This window comes from Lampetra fluviatilis, chromosome 31 (genome assembly GCF_964198595.1).
Source record: "Lampetra fluviatilis chromosome 31, kcLamFluv1.1, whole genome shotgun sequence".
NCBI lineage: Eukaryota > Metazoa > Chordata > Hyperoartia > Petromyzontiformes > Petromyzontidae > Lampetra > Lampetra fluviatilis.
The window spans coordinates 650,790-675,763 of record NC_136305.1 but is presented as its reverse complement, the minus strand read 5'-3'; the positions used below and the strand labels follow the sequence as shown (position 1 = coordinate 675,763).

General features: G+C 49.3%; 1 protein-coding gene across 1 annotated transcript in view; it reads right to left on the bottom strand.

Moving 5' to 3' along the window:
* Positions 1-24,731, bottom strand: part of LOC144943411 (DNA-binding protein Ikaros-like) — a 39,034-nt gene extending 14,303 nt beyond the window's left edge. The window contains exons 1-3 of the mRNA XM_078870792.1: positions 24,680-24,731; positions 22,921-23,007; positions 1,072-1,332 (exon numbers count right to left, since the gene is read on the bottom strand). Coding sequence (XP_078726918.1) covers positions 1,072-1,332; positions 22,921-23,007; positions 24,680-24,731 — 400 coding nt within the window. The remainder of the gene's footprint in view (positions 1-1,071; positions 1,333-22,920; positions 23,008-24,679) is intronic.
* Between the last annotated feature and the right edge of the window lie 243 nt (positions 24,732-24,974).

The window sequence follows — 24,974 nt, the reverse complement described above, 5'->3', positions numbered from 1 at the left end:
ATGGGCATGTTGCGATTGTACATAAAAGGATGATTTATTGTTTTTTTTCGAGAGAAGTCTAAACGTTGTACTCCAGTGGGATATGACTTTACTTCTGAGATCTTTAAACATGATGTCACTTATCCGTACACTAGGTGGCGCTGCACTCTCCCAAGCACCCTGCTTTGAAAAGCAATGACGACGACCTGGGCATTCTCATACTCTTTACTCACGTCAATGATGATTCTGATATTGATGACGACTCACAAGTCATCTGATGATGATTACCATGACAATGACACCGACTCTTGTACTCATCGATCTTACAATGACAATTCCGAAAACGAAGGGAACGTTTCTTCTAACGACGATGTCAGATTGCGATGCTGATTGTGACGTTGATTCCTACGGGGCGATGACAATCAGCTTCACGATCAGCATCACGATCAGATTCAACGTCACTGCTCACATTAAGAATATTTTTGTATTCATATGGAGCTGCGTAAATGCCTCGGCAGCGCAAAGCGCCTCGCATCACAACTCATCTCAAATATTCCGTGGGCACCCCCGGGCAGGTGTCCCCCTGTGCGGCACAAGGCGACGCAGCACTGGGCCTGGACGTTGTCATTCGCCTGCCAGCCGGGCGCCAATGATTGCCGTGTGATCCCAATTGAGTAACTGCCAAACAATGGCGGATTCATTTCGAACGACGGCGTCACGGGATCATTTACGCCCACTGTGAAGCAGACTGCACATATTTACGGATAATACACCCACCGCAGTATTCACCGGGGTGGCTTGCCAAATTATAACCGCGAACCTCTGCAAACAAGCGGGGGAATGCGCTACGGCTGGGCCACGCCACAGCCCATTATTATTATTGTCACGGGAATCGGCTCGCTCGCACTCACCACACGCTCATTCACTCACCACTCGCTCTCACTCACTCACTTACACACCACTCGCTTGCTCGCGCTCACGACTCGCTCACTCACTCCCCACTCGCTCGCACACACTCGCTCGCTCCTTCGCACTCACCACTCACTCCTACTCATTCACCACTCACTCCCACTCGCTCACGCACTCACTCACCCGTGTGGCTGCGCTTGTGCACCAGCAGCACGTTCGGCCCCACGCACACCAGCCCGCAGATGTCGCACGCCAGCTTGCCGCTCCCCGGTGTTTCGCCGCCACCGCCGCCGATTCCGTCGAGGGCTCCGTGGTCCCCTCCCGCTGCGTCCCGCGCGCCGCTCCACCGCGCGTCTCCCCCGGGTCGCGAGCCGGGCGCCGCCACGCCGGCGCCCGGCTCCAGCTCCTCGTCATCGCTCGGCGCCTCCACCTTGATGGTGTTCGCTAGGGGAGGGAAAGAGCCGCATACGCGCACGGACATTGTAATGCACAGGCTCCCTCTGGAGTCTCAGGCAGGGCTGTGCAAGGGGGGGGGGGGTCCTGCACCACCAAAGGTCCCTTTAGCCCTCACGAGTTCGCTCTGCTTAGCGATGTGTCACTGTTATTGTGGCCTCCCATTACGACTCTACTACCCCTCCCCCAATCTGAATTCAGCAAGAGTCAGGCCTGGGAAGTTTGGCCAATTTCGTGAATGAATGAGTGCCTTGCTTGTGGGAGAAATCCTGAGTGAGCCAAGGAAAACCCTCGCGTACTAGAGCATGAACACTCACAGGATTGCACGGAGAGATTCAACAATACATTTCTGTACACACAATGTTCTGAAACTCCCTTCCCCCAGGCACCCGTGTGCCATCCACTCCCTGCCTCCGTGCACAGGGCAATCACGTGTCATAATGGTCAGGTAGGACGCTAACCGCTGGTCTCGCTCATCCACAGCACAGGCCGGTCTACCACTCCTCCCTCTAACCCCGTTCAAGTCCAGACTCGACACCTCCCTCTCGTCCTCGGCCCATGTCCGACTGCCGCTCCCAATAACATCCACGTGCCCGCCGGTTCGGGACGGCGTCTTGAGATGCGGTCGCAATTCAGACAGCGCTGTCTAAATCGACATTGTTAGTCTGTCGCACGACACAACGGCACGTGTGTGTATAAACATTTAAGTCGAGCCCTTTGTACATACAGGGTGACCCAAAAGTCAGGGCACATTGGCTATTTATTTATTTTCTAGATTGAAAACTCATTTCTCTACGAGTGCCTTTTGTGTTGTTGAGTTTCTTGCGCTTCCTCCCCACCTCCGAACACGTGCGGTGACGTTAAAACATTTAAACTGTTTATTATTTAAGTTAATGTTTTATTCATATCTACGTTTCTTCTTCACCTCAAATATGAAACAACAAAACGTAACGGATGATGAATGTTCAAAGATTACACAGCTGGCAACTTAAAAAAAAAAATCCGGAATTAATTTCAAAAGATAATTCACGTGTGCGTTACCGTTAATGGAAGTCCGTATGACGATTTATTAAAACATATTCAATAACCCTATGTAATTTGTTAAAATAAATCAATATAACAATCGCATGTGTTTGGAATTTTGGGTCACAGTGCATAAACACGTAAGATAAACGCCAAGTTGACAACATAGAGTCACAGCGTGTACACAACAGCATACATAACAACATACACAACAGCATACACAACAGCTTACACAACATCATACACAACGGTTTACACAACAGCATACACAACAGCATACACAACAGCTTACACAACAGCATACACAACAGCTTACACAAAATCATACACAACTGTTTACACAACAGCATACACAACAGTTTACACAACAACATACACAAAAGCATACACAACAGCATACATAACAACATACACAGCATCATACACAACAGCTTACACAACATCATACACAACAGTTTACACAACAGCATACACAATATCATACACAACAGTTTACACAACAGCATACACAACATACACAACAGTTTACACAACAGCATACACAACAGCATACACAACAGCATACACAACGGTTTACACAACAGCATACACAACAGCATACACAACGGTTTACACAACAGCATACACAACAGCATACACAACATTATACACAACTGCTTACACAACAGCATACACAACATTATACACAACTGCTTACACAACAGTTTACACAGCAGTTTACACAACAGCATACACAACGGTATACACAACTGCTTACACAACAGCATACACAACATTATACACAACTGCTTACACAACAGTTTACACAGCAGTTTACACAATAGTACACAAGAGTATACACACCACAGTGCTGCGTGTGCATAAGGCGAGCAGCGCATGTCGAGGCACGAGTGCACAGACGTGGACACCACATTTCTCAACATGCGGACTTTACACGAATTCATTAACGCGAATAACGTTACGTGAATATGTACCGCACACAGCAGCACACGGGCGTGCATTGATCAGGGTGGTGCTCCAGATGTCTCGTGACCCCCAAATTAATTGAGCGGTAACATTGTCCTCTGTTTATTCATTTCTGTTTTCACACCCATCGGTATACGAAAACATTTACGTTGAAGAGAATTGAATGGGGTCACAATACTGTACATCTGAACCACCCCGTACAAAGCGCATGTGGCCAGTGGCGAGGACACGATGGACGCATAACCGATGCACACATTTCCCCAGCGATCAGGGATACATACAAATGTATTTAAATATATATTTCACTATGAAATAACGACCCCCCCACCCATACGTTTGCACTTTCCATCAAAATAAAACATAGGAGGCTGTTTTCTAAATCCATGAATAATCCTGCGTTAATTATAGTCATTAAAAACATGTTGTATGGCATCTGTGAAGATTGTAAAAGGCGTACTGTACACACACACACACCCCGAAGTTTGAAATTCCCAGAGAAACGCAAACAAATAAAAGGCAAAGCGGTCGCGCTCAACGCTGCCGCGCACCTTTGGACTCGGAGCGGCCCCGCACACAAAGCACCCGCCGGCAAACAGCGCAGCGCCCCGCGAGGAGGAGGCGCCTGGGGCTGGGGCTCGCCTACGAGTGGCACAGGCGGGCGGTACAGGAACCACGTGGACACAAGCAGCCGACAGAGCCGTGTTCTTTAGAGGGGAGGGGGCCACCTTCGCCGATAAGACATCGTCAGTGTGAGGGCCGCCACTCGCTCGAAACCATCGGGGTTGACACCAGGGGCCCGCCAGTGGCCCGTGGGCCTTACAGTGAAGAGCGCTGGGACCAGTGGAACAGTGAAGAGCGCTGGGAACAGTGGAACAATGAAGAGAGCTCGCATAATAACAGAACAATGAAGAGAGCTGGTATAACAGCGGAACAATGAAGAGAGCTGATATAACAGCAGAACAATGAAGAGAGCTGGTATAAAAGGAGAAAAGTGAAGAGAGCTGGTATAAAAGGAGAAAAGTCAAGAGAGCTGGTATAAAAGGAGGAAAGTGAAGAGAGCTGGGACCAGCGGAAAAAATCCGCTGGCTGGACCCGCACGGAGCTCTCGGGAGTTTACGGGAAAACAAAAACGAATCTCCGCCACGGAGAAGGCACAGGCGGGGGGGGGGGGGGTAGAGCGAGGAAGCTCCGCTCTGGGGTCGCCAGCAACTTGATTAAATAATCACGCCTTAAAAGTGCCCCCGCGGTTTTTAAGATTCCCATTTGTTGTTGTAAAGGACCTCTGAGTGGCTGAACACTGTACTCTGGTCAGGTGGCACAAGGGCCAAATGCCCAACTTCCGAGCAGAAGGTCAAGGAGTTCAAAGCCGAGTCCGTGATCGAGTCAACCCATCATCATCATTCGTCTGCAGTAAATAAATTAAGTACCCCTTTGTGGGAAGTCAATGAGTAGCTGCCATGTGGACAGACTGGTTCTTGTCAGAAGAATGCTGAATTCCCACCACTGTCTCATCGCCAGTGATGGAGATGAGCAAACACCGATTGCTTAATCGAGCCTGCGTGCGGTGTGAAGGTTTATTTATGAGAGACGTTCGAACATTTGAAGGAGATAACTCGGAATCCTCACCTGCGGTCGCCACTCAGAAAGCAAGACGAGTGCGATGATGATGATGATGAGGACGACGGCGACGATGACGACAACGGAGGGACAATGTCCACCGTACATCGACTGTTGTCTTGAGAGTTCACGACGAATAATCCTCTCTCGAACAAAGCCACGCCGAGACTCCCACACCCGCCTCTACCTCGACGCCCAGCGGAATAAGGAAAAAAAAAACCCCTAAAAATCTTCGTCACAATTTAAAATTTTCTGCCTCCAGTTCAGCTACACACGCGGCAGCTCAAACAGGCCCCGCGCGGCTGTTTGAACGGCGCGTTGTGTTTGCGTGACGAGACGGAAACTCCGCCGAGATTGGGAACGGACCCGTCGGAGCGCAACCTTCGCGGTGGTTGCCAGCACCCTGTGCAGCAGGCGGGCCTCCTCTAGAAACCCACGCAAGTCACCGCCACCCTCTTGCCCGCCGGTCTTCTCTCGACAGAGGTGAAGTAAACTACGAGACGAGGGAGCCACCTGGCTGCCTAACAATTGGTTATGTAAAAGAGCGCACACACACGACTGTATGTCATTACCCCCTCTACAATATCTAAACCTTCATCATCCAATAACCCACAAGACAAATCGCGTTTCACACCGTCGGCTCACGCTCTCGCAGAAGCAACAGAAACCGCCGACAGAAACGGCACTTTGGGCTTTGTTCTTCTCACCGAATGACGTGGTCAGCGCGACGAGTGCTTGTTTCGTTTGCTGTCCTCCCCGCGCACCTCCGAGTAGCACGGTGCGAAAGAAGAGCAGCGTGACGTCAATCGTCCACCTCGCTCGTCATGGGCTCGTGGCCAAAGTGGCAACTGCTGCTGGGCCCGGGCCTTTTGAGTGGCGTCCCCTCGCATGCCGAGAAGTCTCCCATCACCACCGTCACATGGCCGTGCTCACGGTTCACAACGCCCGGCGCAACAGCCGACCTGCTCCTGTGCTGTACGTCGGCACACGCTAAATGCTGCTTCAAAAAGCGAATTGGCCAGGCTCACAAAAACGCTGAAATGTCCTTGTGCTTCGTGATTTTTACAAAAATATTTTGTGAGAACAGATGTCAAGGCTTCCCTTTGCTTCAGCTGAGGATTGGCGGCACTTTCTGCAGTCAAACCGAGCCTCATTGCTTCCCTATTGCTTTATACAGTATATATGCATACATATACACTGCCGCACGTCAACTGTGTACAAATTAACTTCTGTACGGATTTCCCCGTTCACCACAGAGGGCCCTGCAGACCTGGCTCGCAGCTGTCCGCTGCCCAGACTTGAGGTGGGAACATCGTCCTCCATTCAGAAAGTCACCAAAAGCCCACATGGCACTCACATGGCACTCACATGGCACTCACATGGCACTCACATGGCACTCACATGGCACTCACATGGCACTCACATGGCACTCACATGGCACCGGTGTGTCAGGTTTACATCATCAATGTGACACAGCGTGCGCATGCATGTTCGCACCCACACGTACAAAGGCAAAGACCCCCCCCCCCCCATAGCCTTAATAGCCTGTTGGGAGTGGGTGGCCAGCACCATGCCCGGCCGCCTTTGTCTCCCCAGTGGCGATTTTAAAATATTCCCCACTTATTATTGGTCAGAAGCAGAAACTGAACTCCGGGGGCCGGGTGCGCTAACCACTACACTCCCGCCCCCCACAACACATACACAAGGACAAGCACACACACATACACACCATGCGAGCCAGCCTGGGATCTGTGTTCCCAAGGCTGTCCTGACCACACACAACTTCCCCTTAATTACACCAAATGACACCTCTGCTCACCGCAGCACTCTGAGCCAGAGTCACAGCATTCCATTTTCTGGATGTGGACTCCCATTAACTTAATCATCGTCATTTGTTGGTCATTGTGTCCAGGCGCTACCACCAGGGTAGCCAATGTTTCTCCATGCTTTCCTATTTCTGTCCTCACCACTCTGTCTTGTCTTTCCCAAGGCCTCCATGACACCGTCTTTTAAATCCATCTGTGGCCTTAGACCCTGGCCTCCTTCCCTCTTCCCTCTGTCTTCAAATCCATACATTTGGTGTGAATTTAGGATTTAATTCAACCAGCAGTGGATTACCATAAGGGTGGAAATAAAAAATAAATCACGCTCCATGGATATTTGTGCTCCTAACACGATCCTATTTTCCCAACATTTTCGAAGAAATTACACTTCAACCGCTCAGACACTGCAATAAAGAATTGGACGAGAATCATAAATTCCTTTTCGGCTGTCGATCTCCATTCCAGGGACGTGCGCACAGACCTACGAAGGCGAGCGAGGCTCCCAGACGAGGGCGCGCCAGACAGATGTAAGGAAACGGCGGCGACAAGACGGCCTGCGACCCATGGCGAGCATCCCAACGATCGTCGACCAACTTTTCACATTTATTTTCCTGCGTTGGAAGACGCCACTGGTCTTCTTCAGCTACAACCACCACGTTTGGCATCAAGGCCACATTTTATCGTGGATTAATTCGAGGGCGCTGTCGGTAAATGCCACGTACGTTTGTTTCGTTCGGGGTTTTGCACCGCGCGATTACCGTGGGGCTGATTTTCATTGCAGGGTAATGTTGTTGGTACACGTTACGGCGTGAACTTTGATGACCCCTCTCGAAGGAGGGTGCCCATGCTCTACCACACACCCCGCAGAGCAATGGGCATGAAAATCACAGGGCAAGAACTAAAGCGTGGCCTATAACATGCCATGATCGCAACATTAAATAATTATGACACCACTTAATAATGCTGCAACAACAACAGTTATTATTTCTTTTGAATGCGTAGAACGCTTCCTGTGCAGCGTGCCCTATGGATGCACTGGCCACAGGCATCAACACTGAAATAATTGCAATTATTCGATATCAATGCAGTAACAACAGACGAACTTCCTGCCCTAACTTTCCTCAGTTCACACTCGGCGCCCCATCTGCGCTCCAAACCATCCTCCTCTTCCCCTCTGTCCATCTCCCCCACCATCACCTATCTTCCACGCTGTTGCAGCTGCACCTTAGCGCAGCTTCTTGTTGCTGTTGTCACGCAGATCCCCTCCGCCCTCTCACACATCCGTCCCCGTCCATTCACCTTTGTCTGCAACCCGCGCTCCCTTGCCGCTGTCCGGCATCTTGAGGTGCTGCTGCTGAATTGAGACTCACCGCCGAATTAGAATTCTTATCGGGTCACATATCGCTCACGACGCAAAATCTCACCGATCCAAGGCATGGAAAACAACTCGCGTGCCCTTTCGCTGCTCGCTCTCGTTCGCCGGCCGCGCTCCGAGCGAGTGGGCCACCTGCGCACGGCCCGCGCAGTGGCGGGAGAGCGGGAGGTTCCCTCTCGGCGGGAGCCCCGATAATTTCTTCCCTTTCCTGCGTGGCTGCATTGCCATTGGGGGGTGGGAGGCGCGTACCAACCAACCACGGGCATATTTTTATTATTATTTCACTACGCCGTTCCGCTCACTGTACCGACACTGGCACGAAATGAGGGTTTGCGCCACAGGTGCCCTCTGCCGAGTGTGACATTTTTTTGGGTTTCCCAAACTTGTTGTCTTTTTTTGGTTCCTCAGAAGCAGTTTGTTGCTGTACGCATTCAAGCGCGCTGTTTGGTCGCAGCACGGAACTTGTTTGTCTGCGCAATTTGAGATTCCACGGAAAGATGGAAAAGCTGCATTCGCTGCGGATGAACAAGCCGGAAGTGAATTGGCAACTTTGGAACCGAGGGTGGTCCAATCTTACCAAAAGCAATGTCCAAGATGAGTGGAAAAAAATACTTTTGCCTCTCCACTAAATGTTTAAACAAAAGATCCCTTTCAAGTCAAGTGATGAAGTTCCCAAGCAGGTTCTCGCACGTATAGCAATGGGCCCGCTGATGCTTGATACACGCAGTGCACATTTCCGCACAAAAGCTCCGCACAAAACTACGCTATTGTGGAATACGTCTATTTTAAGAACTTTTTAAAATTCAGAATGCGTCTGGCGCCACGCCAACAGTGGCCACAAAAACTCCCGTCCCTCAGCTGCTGCTGCGCAACGCGCCTTGGCTTCCCCCCGGAAACCTCGGCTGGAAAATCCGGTCCCGGGTCCCCCGCGGAGTTGCTCAAGAAACCCACGGCTCTCCCCCACTGGGGCGCAGTGGGGGGGCCCGTTCCATCGGGTACAGGGGGCACTGAGTGACGGGGGTGCATGGGATGTGGGACCACTCTGTGATGGGCATGGGGTGAGGTCATATGGTGAGGGGGGCATGGGGTGAGGGGTATGTGGTGAGTGACATGGGGTGAGGGGGTTGTGGTGAGAGGCACGGGTTGAGGACGGGGGCGACAACGTGGGACGTGGGACGTGGCACATGGAACAATGAGGCACCTGCCACCGCTGGCTTCTGGTTTCTTTCTGAGCGACCGCGTCGGCCACTTCACCGCTATGAAATTTCGCCACCGGGGCTGGAAACTTCCGAAAAAACATTTTTCATTGGGGTTTTTGAAAAAGAAAAAAAAACTCACTCCACGTGGAAATAGTAATTTCCCGTACGTGCACAGGGCCCGTACACACGTCGCCTAACTTAACAGCACCGCACGCCATGCCGGATAAACGACGAACGCTCTCGCCAAACCAAATCCTACAACCAGAGCCATTGCATCTGCTCCCGACATAAATAATTCAAGAGGCCCCTTGCTAGCGTGGGACCTCATCGGGAGATATAAATGCAATTATTTTGCAATAAATTACACTTGGGCCAAAGCGATAATATTATTATTATTATTTGTGTTGTGCAATCAGAGAAAAAGCAGAGATGCGCTCTTGGTTTTAATGTTGTGACTGCGTGTACACGTTTTTCTGCGTTTATTGGCTTCGTTTTAACGTTGCTCGTGAAGGCCAACTTCAGGTCTACGGGGCCCAAGCCACATCGCATTCACATTATTTGCTCGTGTTTGCAGTTTCTGCACCGAGAGATGTAATGCTGTGAGAACACGACTTGGGATTGGAACAGCGTGACCACATTTAAAAAAAGTGCCCACATTATCAAAATATGTATAGTAGAACTGGCATTGGCAGAATGGTTTGTCAAACGCTGCCTTGCAAACAAAAGAAGATTCCTTCAAACTCGGGAAATGTGCACCGTTAATAATCTAATGTACATCTCTTTGTCAATCCACTGCTGGATTGAAGGCCTCTCCACACAGTATCGGTCGTGGGGATTATTTGACCATAGCACTCGGCTCAGTCTGGGTTGGTAAAGGTCCCTTTAGACATCACTCATCACTGATGTTAGCCAACGCCGGGCGTTGAATTCTGACTGTTGGGCTCTTAGCGCGGCGCACTCACCACTGTGCTGGAGTGGTTTGTCAAACCCTGGCAGTGAACAAACAGACTTGCAGCCAATGTACGTAAGGAAGTCCAGTGAAATAAAGAAATATTTACATATTTCATTATCTTACAAGCTTGTTCACATTCGTATTTCGTTTTCACTGTGATGCATCGCAGGCTTCACTGCATGAGATAAAAACGTCCGGCACAACTCTCACCTGCTTCAGTGAAACATAAATTATAAAAACCCGCGCGTTTAACTGTACCCATCAGTGGCGCGGTGGCGGTGAAGGGGACGCAATCTAATTGAGCGTAATTGGGGTGGGATGGCCCTTCCGTGACCCGGCCAGTTAGCAGGCGACGAGCGCCGACGACCGTAATTGCGCCGATTATTTATCCGCGGGTCCTGCTGTCCACGAGGCAACTCGGAAAAGCTCGGTGGTGGGCGTTTCTCAATCGGGCGCGACGCATAATGGCCTGCGCGTCTCCTTCTTTGTCCTCCGGTCCAGTTTAGCCGGATATTTTGTGGAGTAAAAGTCACATCAAAGGGGCGTGTGGACCAGTTCCGTGGCAAAGATAATCCATCACGAGGGCTGCGAGCGAGCGCCACGTTTTTGGGCAACGGTGAGTTATTTTTTTTCTCTTTCTCTCCTCCAGTGTCCTGAGATGCCCCCGCCTGGCGAGCGTTGCGCCAGCGACCGTCGCTTCCTCCAAAAAGCGCCGAGGGAAGTGTGGTCTCCAGTGAAGAGCGCCAGTCCCCGCGGCCCCCTTGCCCAGCCCCAAACACACAACCAATGCCACCAATGCCCCCCTTACTCAGAGATCGCGTGCCCACACCTGCAGTACGAGCGTGTCTTGTTACCGCAACGTGGGGCTCACCTTCCGCCCCCCACCCCACATTCGAAATTTCTCCTGCACAGTATCCATGCCGCGGTTTTTGGGAAGCCATTGGTAACAAGGCTAAGCCCATAAAAACAGTGACACTTGACATTGCGGGTTAATCACAGGTGACTCGGACCCAGGAGCTCAGTGGTGTCAGCTCAACGTTCTGACGTCTGACCTACCCAGCCACCATGTTTAATTAAGTTTGGCATCGTCACTTATGGTACGTAGATAATTAGAATATCACGATGCACTTATTCACAGGCATTCACGCTAAGGAGATGTGCGGCTCATGTTACGTGTGAGAATGTATATATATGTTTACGGTGCATACAAATTCCATGCGAATTGTATTCAAATTTTGGATCATGGGGCAAGAAAAATCTTCACTTAAGACAAGAACACAAATGAGAAAAAAAATATTACTGAATTGGATTAAAACACAATCCATAACTCTTTGTTTCATGGGGGGAAGTAAATTGTCACACTTATAATAACTGAGAAAGAGCATTATCACTATGTGGGTCTTAAAAAAGATGTTAAATAGTAACTGAAGCTATGGATTTAGGGAAGCTGGGTGGAAGATGGCTCGATATAAAAAAAACATTGCGTGGAATTTTTCTCCATAGACTCGTTACCGTAATGGTATTTAGGTTATAAGCAAACCTTATGAATAATAAGTATGTTATTATATTCCTTGGGTCTTTCGGTAAAGTCACGTAAATAGGTAAAAAAAATAACAACAAAAAACTACGACATTTTGATCGCAACACAAGCGGTCGTCATCAGGAAAAGGGGGTTAGCTTCTAAAGACAAACTGTTTATGAAGGTGTGAAACAGCCAATGTTGATGTAAGTGGTGGGCAGCGACCGCGACGGTGGTGGGTTTTCCACCAATCAAAGGGCTGCCAAGTAAACAATGAGCATGTTAATGTAAAATCGTTGAGCGGCCTCCACAGCCAGCGCCCTGAGGTGGCTATGTTAATGTGAGAGATGATCATGTTAATGTGAGAGATGATCATGTTAATGTGAGAGATGATCATGTTAATGTGAGAGATTAGCATGTTAATGTGAGAGATGATCATGTTAATGTGAGAGATTAGCATGTTAATGTGAGAGATTAGCATGTTAATGTGAGAGATGATCATGTTAATGTGAGAGATTAGCATGTTAATGTGAGAGATTAGCATGTTAATGTGAGAGATTAGCATGTTAATGTGAGAGATTAGCATGTTAATGTGAAAGATTAGCATGTTATTGTGAGAGATTAGCACGTTAATGGGAGATATTGGCACGTTAATGTGAGAGATTAGCATGTTAATGGGAGATATTGGCATGTTAATGGGAGATATTGGCATGTTAATGTGAGAGATTAGCATGTTAATGTGAGAGATGATCATGTTAATGTGAGAGATTAGCGTGTTAATGTGAGAGATTAGCATGTTAATGTGAGAGATTAGCATGTTAATGTGAGAGATTAGCACGTTAATGGGAGATATTGGCAAGTTGATGTGAGAGATTTGCATGTTAATGGGAGATATTGGCATGTTAATGTGAGAGATTAGCATGTTAATGTAAGAGATTGGCATGTTAATGTGAGAGATTAGCATGTTAATGGGAGATATTCGTATGTTAATGTGAGAGATTAGCATGTTAATGGGAGATCGAGCACAGCAAGTGAGGTGGCTGTGTTAGTGTGATACATTTAACCTGTTCATGTAAAATAAGAGATCCGAAAATAATTATGCATAATGCCCGTGCATTATGCATAATTATGCATTATGCATAATGCACGGGCATAAGTAGTACTAATCACGTACCTGCATTTCCCATATCCCCTCCCTTTGATGCTGCTAATCCTGCATAATGCACGGGCATAAGTAGTACTAATCACATACCTGCATTTCCCATATCCCCTCTCTTTGATGCTGCTAATCCTGCATAATGCACGGGCATAAGTAGTACTAATCACATACCTGCATTTCCCATAAATATGCTAAATTCCTCTTGATATGCAAATTATTTTGTCAAGGCGCCCTTTCCCCCCCTTCCGACCCAGCTTAAATATATGCTCGACAGACCTGGTTTTCACCTGAGGACGGCTGCTTGCGTTGTGGCTGAAACGTCGTGAGAATTATTTTATTATGTTTTATTTTTATTATTTTATTACTTCCCTTCTACGTGACTTTACCGAAAGAACCAAGAAGATGAATCCCTGCAGTCACGAAAGCTTTAAATGGTAAGATCACCTCAGCTGTACTTAACTCGGCTCATTTTGTATCTTTAATGAAGGACATCTCACTATCTCCAGGTGATTTGCTCGTTAGTTTCGATGTAGTCTCTTTGTTTACCAAACTTCCTGTGCCAGACAATTGCAATCATTGAAGACTTGGTCCAACAAGGACTGAATGCTGATGTACCGGCCCTGGTGAGACGCTGCCTCACCACCACTTACTTCACCTGGAATGGAACTTTCTACAAACAAGTTGAAGGTAACCCAATGGGCTCTCCCTAATCGTAGATGACACGTTCATCATCTGCCCACATAAACGACCAGCTCTGAACCAATTCCCGACATATATTAATTCCATACACCCAGCCATCAAACCATGGAGGTGGAAAAGGATGGCAAGCTACCATTCTTGGATGTTTTAATTTAAAGGAGACCAGATGGCTCAATGGGACACTGTCTACAAGAGAGCCACTCATAGATGCATATCTAAAACCTGACTCCCACCACCATCCTTCCCAGAATAATTCCCTCATCAAAACTTTACACCACAGAGCTCGATGCATTTCCGACCATCATCACCTAGCCAGTGAACTGGAACACGTACACCAAGTTCTCAAGACGAATGGATATTCAGACCACACAATCCGTAAAGCTATCACCCCAACCGTTGGAAAAGAACCATCTGAGGACCCAATAAAAACCATCACCTTGCCATACATAGGGTCACCAAACGATTTCCAAAATCATGAACAAACGCAAGATCCAGGTTCGATTTAACACAGTACATCAAATTCGTGATCTGATCCCATCTGTGAAGGATGTGATCCCTGACCTGCAATACCCCGGCGTCTACAAATGAAGCTGTGTCTGCGGCAGTAGTTACATTGGGGAAACTAAGTGACATGTCTCAGACTGTGTTCGTGAACATAAGGCAGATCTGAAACACGGTAAGACCAATACCTCAGCCGTGGCTGATCATTGTTTTTATGCGGTGGGCTCACACGAAATAGATTTTTCGAAGAAGAAGGTACTTTGCAAACCCACTGGCTATCAACAAAGATTCGTTCATGAAGCCATCCATATATACAGACACAATTTCAATCGAGAAGATGGGGATAAACTGAGGAATCATTGGAAGCACGTTATCAACCAGTTTAAGTCATACCTGGGTGTGATGTTCCCATCCTATCACCTTCCCATGTTGTTATTTTCGGCTCTCTAATTTTACATTAGCAGGTTAAATTTCTCACACGAACACAGCCTCCTCGCTTGCTGAGCTCGACGTTGCTGCTCTGCGATCTCCCATTAACATGCTAATCTCTCACATTAACATGCTAATCTCTCACATTAACATGCTAATCTTTCACATTAACATGCTAATCTCTCACATTAACATGCTAATATTTCACATTAACATGCTAATCTCTCACATTAACATGCTAATCTCTCACATTAACATGCTAATCTCTCACATTAACATGCTAATCTCCAGAGGTGTGGACTCGAGTCATGTGACTTGGACTCGAGTCAGACTCGAGTCATGAATTTGATGACTTGCGACTCGACTTGGACTTGCATAACAATGACTTTGTCCCACCTCTGCTAATCTCTCACATCAACATGCTAATCTCTCACATTAACATGCTAATCTCTCACATTAAGATGCTAATCTCTCACATTAACATGCTAATCTCTCACATTAACATGCTAATCTCTCACATTAACATGCTAATCTCTCACATCAACATGCTAATCTCTCACATTAACATGCTAATCTCTCACATTAAGATGCTAATCTCTCACATTAACATGCTAATCTCTCACATTAACATGCTAATCTCTCACATTAACATGCTAATCTCTCACATTAACATGCTAATCTCTCACATTAACATGCTAATCTCTCACATTAACATGCGAATCTCTCACATTAACATGCTAATCTTTCATATTAACATGCTAATCTCTCACATTAACATGCTAATCTCTCACATTAACATGCTAATCTCTCACATTAACATGCTAATCTCCAGAGGTGTGGACTCGAGTCATGCGACTTGGACTCGAGTCAGACTCGAGTCATGATTTTGATGACTTCAGACTCGACTTGGACTTGCCTCATCTTTGACTCGACTTGACTCGGGACTCGAGAGCAAAGACTTGAGACTTACTTGTGACTTGCACAACAATGACTTTGTCCCACCTCAGAGGTGTGGACTCGAGTCATGCGACTTGGACTCGAGTCAGACTCGAGTCATGATTTTGATGACTTCAGACTCGACTTGGACTTGCCTCATCTTTGACTCGACTTGACTCGGGACTCGAGAGCAAAGACTTGAGACTTACTTGTGACTTGCATAACAATGACTTTGTCCCACCTCTGCTAATCTCTCACATTAACATGCTAATATTTCATATTAACATGCTAATCTCTCACATTAACATGCTAATCTCTCACATTAACATGCTAATCTCTCACATTAACATGCTAATCTCTCACATTAACATGCTAATCTCTCACATTAACATGCTAATCTTTCATATTAACATGCGAATCTCTCACATTAACATGCTAATCTCTCATATTAACATGTTAATCTCTCACATTAACATGATCATCTCTCTCATTAACATAGCCACCTTAGGGCGCTGGCTGTGGAGGCCGCTCAACGATTTACATTAACATGCTCATTGTTTACTTGGCAGCCCTTTGATTGGTGGAAAACCCACCACCATCGCGGTCGCTGCCCACCACTTACATTAACATTGGCTGTTTCGAACCTTTATAAACAGTTTGTCTTTAGAAGCTAACCCCTTTTTTCTGATGACGACCGCTTGTGTTGCGATCGAAACGTCATAGTTTTTTGTTATTTTCTTTGAACATATCTACGTGACTTTTTCCAAAAGACCCAAAGAATATTAATTCCTGCAGTCACGAAAGCTTTAAGTCAAGTATGCTATTGTTTATGATTTATTAGAATCAGCAGAGAACAAAATGAAATGAAATAAAAAGCCATTCACCCTGATAAGAGGCAATACTGGGTGGCTAAAAAAGCCCGAGCTTATGATCGCTCAAAAAACTCTTCCCTTGATGCGTCAGCAAACACTAAAAATAGATTTGAAAATAAATTCTGCATGAGGTCATTGTTTTATTATTAATAAACACGAAAGGCCTATTTTTAAAAATCCATGCGGGCTCGATTAAAAATACCAAAAACCTATCTTCTCCCTCCCCTCGCACAAACGATGTTTGTGTTTGTTTGGAATGCGTCACCACCAAACATTCGTGACACGTTCGACACGTTGGGAACCACTGCAGCCACGGTTGCGGTGGCAGGGCCCGGGCTGCCTGGCAGCGCTGCGTGCGCCAGAGTTCCGCCACCCCGCCCCCCGCCCCCCCCATGTTCCACGGGATCGGCGCCTGACTCACAAAGGCCCGGGGCAAATTTGGTGCAATTCGACCAACCGGCTCGTTTGACAGCCACTCCTCCTCCCTCCAACCCCCAATCCCCCCCCCCACCCTACAGAGCTCCGAGACACAAACTGTACCTGTCATGCGCCTGCACTGGATTGGTGTCCAACTCGTTTGCTCGGTGCCTTCGCTGAAATACAATTTACCAAATCTGCTCGAAAATACTGAGATCGGAGACACTCCACTGTTCTAATGCACGGCAGGCTGCGTTGCGTGCACGCGGCTGGCTCGTGGACCGTACGCGACGTCGGTTCTGCTAATATCTATACAAACAAAATGGCGACCTTGCACGTGTTGGTTGCTGGAGCGCAAGCTTCTTTTAAGCGTGGGAAAATTAACTACTGTGCTGTACTTTGAAAGTACTGCACGCTAATGTACGCGATGTTGAGAACGCGTCGCTGCGTTGTCATGTGGTCAGATTTGGAAACATCTATAAAAACTAACACGGGGGCACCGTGCGCAAGCACTTGCACTGGGTGATTGTTTCCATTCTACGTGACTTTACCGAAAGAACCAAGAAAATGAATCCCTGCAGTCACAAAAGCTTTAAATCGAAAAATGGGTGAGGGTGGTTAATTCGTCAATAACGTTGCACTGTAATAGTTGCAAATGAAACATTGTTTCTGTACATTCGTACATTATTATTTTGCCAGGGAAATGTATTATTTTCATCTCCCACAGATGGAGCGCTGACACGTGCAGAGGCAGCCTCCTGCCTGCAGGTCCTTGTCTGCTCAGAGCTGATGACACCTCTGGCAAGAGGAGAGAACATCTGTGGAGGTGGCCAGCTGGCTCAGAGGTCACCTGGGATCAAGCTGCATTCGGCTAAATCACAGGTGACCCAACGCGTGTGCGAGTTGGCGCTCTCCGCCCTAGTCAGCCCGGTCACCAATGATTAAAGAAAATAATAATACAAAACTCATCGCACAAAATTTGGTTTTGTAATTAATTTGGCTAAAGAGAGAATATATCAGTTATGTCGTCAGGTAACAAACGTTACTCTCATATGGCAGAGCGCGTGGCACAGTGCTGCCCCCTACTGTGTGTGGATCAGAGGTCACTGGAAGGGATCTCAAAAGTAGCTCTGTGACATCTACTTCCGTGGGCCGTTCTTTAACACGCAGGGTCGCCGCTGCTTTGCAAGAGTTAAAAAAATCTGTTTCCCCTCATGACGTGATGCAGAACGCACCATCGAGGATGCAGTTAAATTGCAATTTCGAAAAATAAATAAGACATAAAATGCGTAACCTTCTGCCATCCTTCAGCAACGTCTTATGTTCCTGCCAATATCGCACATGATCATTTCTTTTCACTCGAGCTGTGTTTTTCACCACCTGGTGTCTGCGCCCTCTCCCTGTGTTTCCCCTCCCCCGAGCACGGCCTCACAAAGCCAAGCGATGAGTTCGCTCCCAGGGCAAGGTGCGGCCAGCACGCCCACCGCGGGCCGCCCCCCCTCCGCCCCCCCACTGGCCCGGCTCTCAGTCCGGCACTGCTTACCCAGTCCAGCCACTTCTCAAAAGTCAGCGCATAGCAAGATAGGCCTGAAAAAATACCCCTCCCAAAAAAAATATTCTCACTGCGTAGGTGTTTGTGGCTGCGTTGCACAGGTCTCCGATGCGTTTTCAGAGCACTGCGAATTGTTCCTGGTGGAGTCTGGCGTTTCGCACCATGTAACTGGCAGCTTCTGCAGGAACTGGATTCAGCACGCAGAGCGAAATGTCATACATTACACCGAACTACGCGGTACAACCTATTAGAACGTCATCATTCTCAACCACGGTCAATCCACTGCTGGATGAAGGCCTGGCCAAGCTGTCACTATCCTGTGATGTAATAATCCACCAAGCATCTGCTTCACAATTGATTTTTGGACGAGGCCACATAATTATCTGACCAAATTTGTGTCGTTCAAACCCTTCGCCACCGCCAAATAATACGAATTGCCGCATGTGCAAGCGTTTAACGCGGCAACTATTATTCTTTCGGCTCACCATTAAGTTATTGAACAAGTTTCAAAACGAAATCTACCGCTTAGATGCACAAAGCACCTGAACATTAACTGATTTCAATGCTCTATCTGCTCGATATGGCACCGTTTTTTCCCCCACACTAAAGCCGTATGGCGGTCGACGGCACGAAACGCGCTCTAGCACCAGCGCCAGAACGCGCTCCGAATCGAGCACAATCCCTCGTTGCTGTGAAGACAAAACAGCGGCGAGGAATGGGCCCGGAATGTAGACATCAAGACGAAAAACGCTCGCACAGCGGCGCTGACCTTGGGACGCGAATCCGGGAGTGGGAACGGCTCTCCTACGAATCGCAGCCTCCGCACGGCCTTGCCTATCACGCGCCGGGCCCGGCGGCCTCACGTCGCCTCCGTCTCGCTCTGTTAATGCCTCTCTAACCCTCTTGGCAAAATCTCCGCGTTCGTTTGCAGGAAGATGCCCTCCTTCTCCTCTGACTGGCGCACGGCTCGGCAAACGGCAACGCAAACGTCTGGGCCTCGGGTGAGGCCGAGTTAACCGAAGCGAGGGCAGGTGACCCGATGGTCCCCCTTCTTCTCCTCCGACTGCCGAAGCCGGACACCTGGTCCGGCTAGACGCTCGGCCGTGGCCTGCGGTGGCGGTGCCGTCCGTGGAAGTGCACGGCTCTTGCCCGTGCCGCCGTTTGGGCCAGGACGTGACGTGCGTCACGACCACCTTTGCCTCCGTAGCACGATGCCATCCCGTTGACCCCCCTCTATGCGCTTCTGCCACCAAGGGTTCGTCTGCGTCGTCATCATCATCGCCATCTGCCTGGTCTGTTGGCTTTCCAGATCAATATGGCCAAGCAATATTTGTTTAACCAAGAAAACTCTGGACAGGTTTGAACTTTCTGGGTCCCATCAGCAGAACGAGCCTTGTTACACAATGCTGCTGGATTATAGACGTTATTGGAGAGAGCACTCCATATACAAGATGGGTCCCCGTTATAAAAAGAAAAGCAAGTTTGTGTACATATACATTGAGCATCGGAGTGCAAGAAGCAAACTTAGCGGTTGCCTCTATTGGAGTCGGCAGCGGTTGTTCAGCGAACATTCACCGAGCCTCAATTAGCTGAAAATCCATGGCAGGGAGGTCGAGCCAATTTATTTTTGAGACATTTTCTGCGTGGGAGGGCACCAGACGGCTTGGAAGAAACCCAAATATGTAAGAAGAGAAAAAAATCGACACTTCACACAGCCGGGTCAGAAATCTACTTGCTGTACTGCCCCGTAGCATATGGGGGGCCGTATCTCCGAGCGAGCCAGCAACCCTCGCCGCCCGCCCGGCCGGCCGGGTGCAGGTGCGGTGCGCTCAGCTCAGCCACTGCACCTGTCGCGTCGTGATCGTCGCCGTACGGTTGGTGTGCAATGGAGAGCCATCGAACAAACACGGTCACTGCATCATCACGCGGTGCTTTCAGATGCGCTTCTGCGGTCGTCTTGAATGCTCTTCCTTCTGATATTAGGAAGCCACTGAGTTATGCACTTAAATCATCTCCATCCAAAACTCATTTCTTGAGAAATTAGTCTTTAGAATGAGTTTTGTGTTTAGTTTATTGCCCGTTGCCCGCACCTCTGATTAGCGCGGTTTCACAAAGCACGGCGTGAAAGAAGTTCAACATACATATATAAGTATGGAGCGACCCAGTCCGGGGTGGCGATCGTCACGTATGTACGAGAGAAATAAGGACACCCCACCCCCCCCGCCGACCGACCTTCGCCCCCCCGCCGACCGACCTTTGCCCCGGCGGGGGGTCAGTCGGCCCCGCGGGCCGCCCCGAGAGCCGGGGGGCGACACGGGCCGCGTTGCGCAAGGCGGCCGCGCCCACGCACTCCCGGTAGCGGGGAAACAGCGCCGCAGGGGTGGAAATCGGCTTGGTAAGAACGGCGCAGCAGAGAGAGCGGGCGTAGGGGCGCCTGAGCGCCGTGCCACGGACAAAATGGGGAAATCTGACGGGGGAACACTACCGTTTCATTCCTTGCTCCAGAGCCCACGCCATCCACGATACACCACTGGGCAGTTTCCCAGGAGCCTGAGAGGCGTTGGCAATCACAGACTTGCACGGAGAGCAAAGGATTTGCATGGCGACTCATGCTCTGATGTACAATACCATCTGGATTTTACATGGGAAAGCGAGCGAGTGAATGAGTGAGCTAGTGGAGTAAGCGAGTGAATGAGCGAGTGAGCAAGGGAATGAGTGAGGAGGTAAGCGAGGAGGCAAGTCAGCGCATGAGTAAATTCACGAGTGATAAAATAAGAGAGGAAGCAGATCTGGTGAGGGCATGTGCGAGCGAGAGTGGAAGTGATTGAGTGACTGAGTGACTGAGCGAGCAAGTGAATAGGTGGGTGAGCGAGCGAGTGAATGGGTGGGTGAGTGAACGAGTGAATGGGTGGGTGAGTGAGCGAGTGAATTGTTGGATGGGTGAGCGCACGAGCGAATGGGTGGGTGAGCGAGTAGCGAGCGAGTACGTGCGTGGGCGAGTCTCAGCCCGCGGCGTTCCCACCCGTCGCTGAGATGCGACTGCTTGTGAGAAGGTGGAGGAGATGGATGAGGAGGAGGTCCCTCCCATGGAAACAGGGCCACAGCTTCACGTCGACGAGCAGCTACTGGCGCCACGTTTTGGTTAAATAAGGATAACTACAGATTCTGATGGATGGGCGTGAACACGAGGCGCTGTATGCGGTCGCAGCTCATGGAGGAGCTCGTGATGCTCGAGTGGCACCATATTCCACTTTTAGACCGGTTCCCTTCCCTGAATATTCGCACACACATTGCTTCGTGCCTACTCTATAAAAACCATTAAAACCACTAAGTTACTTCAAATTTACAAGGCAAGGCCCACTGAGTTGTACAGCTCTTTTTCAGAAGCGACCTGGCTATCATGAATGATAGGTAAACGAAGTGGCTTATCACGTGGACATTGATAGCAGCCAAATACTCTTATAAACGCATGTTGATTCTAAATGCGGAGATAAAAACCGGAGGACCCGGAGAAAAATTAACGTGACCACGGGGATAAAATGCAAACTCCAAATATACAGAGCTTTGCAGCTCATCAGATTCCTGCAGTATAAATAAAGAATCATGATGAAGATTTTGATTGTGGGGTTGAACCCACGACCTCCTGTATACCAGGTGAGGCAGTTGACATCTTCCCACCGCGGTGCCCAAAGCCAGATGGGAGTGGTAATGACACTGGATAAAATTCCACGCGACCATGGGGAGAACATGCAAACTCTAAATATGCAAGCGACAGGGTTTGGGTTCAAACCCAAGACCTCGTGTATACCAGGCGAGGAAGTTAACATATCGCCACTGTGGCGCCCCCTATATACGCGGGCGTGCAGCATTACGAGCTGCAGCTCGCTGAAGAATGCTAAGAGCTTGTTAACTCGGCTCTCAGCTGCTAACTTTTCAATTAGTAATTCTGCATTTGTATATCGTGAGCGGGGAACCGCGAACCATTGTGTTCCCTTTGAGCAATAAGCAGGAGATATTTCACCATGGCATCAAGATAAGAAAAACACAAACCCAACCTTGCATGCGCATGCTAAACATTTTACGGTGATTATGTGAAAGGAAACGTAGTCCTCGGAGCTTTGAGACGGGATGCTAAGCCCGCTGCCCAGCCCGCGTGCGCATGCACACATTAACAGATCCCGAGATATCACTCAGCGGAGAGGCGAAGCATTGCGTGGCTTACGGAGTGAGCCAACGATCCTCCCACCGCGCAGCCTTGCCCAATCCTGCCAGCGCTGCACGGCCAAACACGTCTCCGCGATATCTTCGCAGATATTAGTAATAATTAATAACAAGAGACACGATAACGAAGAAGAGCCCGCACTCCGCCTCCTGCGCTGCTACGAAACCGCCGCAAGGGAAACCCCCAAGACGAGTCGCTTGGTCTCGCTCCGCTCACAGCAGACCGCCGCTCGCCGCTCACAAGTTTTCATTCCCTCCGACAGAAACGGAGCGCTTCGGTGTAATCGGACACGTGCTCGCCGCTGGCCTGCCGTCTCACCTTGGATCATGTGATCCGAGCCGCCCGGGGGGCTGCTGGGCGATGGGGAGGAGGCGGCACCGGCTCGGTCTCCGTCCGTCCAACCCTCTGCGCAAGAGAGATGCGCGCACGCACGCACGCACGCACGGGCGAACACGCACACACAAACACACACACGCGCACAGGCACGCACGCGCAATCAGCTCATGTTCGCCTACGACAGGCGCACGCTTCAAAGGGGCTCCGGATGCATTAGCAAACCGGCTGTCCCAACGGCAAACGCGCACCTCTCCATCTCCGTCTCTGTCTCTCCTCGCTCAAACGAGCGTTAAGGGAGTGCTCACGTCCACTGATGGATCTGTGCCAACTGTAGGAATCGCGCATTCCTGTGGTGCAGGCCAGGCTCCCCCCGTGGGACGGTCGCGATCCATCTTCCATGAAGTGGTACCGACTTTATCGACCGTGACGGAATGGTGGTATAATAACGATGGGCCGAGTCGAGCCACGGTTGCGATAACGCTGCCATCACTCGCGACCGTCAGTCCGCCGTGAGTAAAGGGAACGACGATCTCGCACGGGCAGTGGTGCATGAACGTGGTCGTGGGAAACTAGTCGCGGTGAATTCTACGGCCCGCGGAGCGTGCAGACACCACGGGTGTCGGGATACCCGCTACGCGTTAGCTATAAACGACATGCGTCTGTATCATCACGAGGCCTCCTTTGCCAGTAGCAAAAACCTTTCAGAAGCGAATACATTAATAAAAAACAAAGCACACGAGAAAATTAAAAGGCCACACTAAATATCGAGCATCACCAGTAAGCTGAAACGCATTCGCAATTGACACGTGCTCCAAATGCATTTCATACGCAAGCGAAAAGTGCTTTATTAAAATTAAACTGAACAAAAATTTTCCCGTATGCAGCCATCACAAACACGGCACCAGTGGTAGCACGATGACTCATTCTCGTGGCGAGCTGGTGGGAACTGAAAACATCAGGTCAAGGTATCGGCCGCGTCACCGCACCCCGCGTTTAGTGGAGGTCGTTATAGCTTTGGCGTTGCTGCTGATAAATGTAACAATGAGCGCGACAAGTGGCAGCACTCGGACTAAAAATGGCCGCATTGGCAGTATGAACAGGTACAAAAGCTCGCTGCTGACAGACGCAGCCTCGAGAATTTTCAGGAAATGCGTGCTAAAGAATCTGAAAGCCGTCACGCAATATTAACGTCGCATACCGACGTCTGAAATTCTTACCTCCCTCCATAGAAAATAGATATTTTTTCTCGCTCTCTCACATTTGAGTGTTTATGGATACAACTACGGTCTTCGTAACAATGGCCAGAGGGATTAGAAATATCCCGGGGTTTACTCGGTGGAAAGACACGAATGTCGAAGGAGGGCCTTTGATTTTGAACAGCCTCCGTAAGGTCACTCTGAGGGTTGGCTGCAGTGGGTGTCGGCCCAATCACACCTCCCACTGCTCGAGGAGGCGACACGCGGCGCTGCCTCGAGACGTGCGGCACGCTGGCCAGCCTTCTGTCGCCACGGGCGCTCGTCGCGCCGGGCACTACATTTGTATCAACGCCGACAACCCTGAACGTTGGAGTAAGATGCGTCCGTGACGGACGCGTCGACCGCGCGCCGGGCACGCGTTTCTGTGGCTCGCCGTTAGTAGCGTCCCCAATCGTGAGTGTAGCACGAGGTCTCCGGGAGACGTCGGTGGGAAAGGGACTGCCGGGTAGCGATGCGTTTGTGCGGGGCAGAGGGAGAGACCGTACCTGTGTGTGGCTGGTTGCCTGCGGCACTCTCATTGTCCGCTTCCATTATCATATCCACACACCTGGGAAGTCATCAAAAAACACAAATTAATAAATAAAGCACCGGGACCTGCGTAGGAAAAACAAACACCGGTGCAGCGCCATCACAGCGATGCACGACTCACTCCTCCAGGTGATGCACTACTCACTCCCTCTTTGCAGGTTTAAGTCCTTCCCCTGACTGCTTTAACCACCACCCATGCCCCATTATAGTAACTCCACTGTTGGTCACCTGGTTATTTCAGTTCCAGTTGCT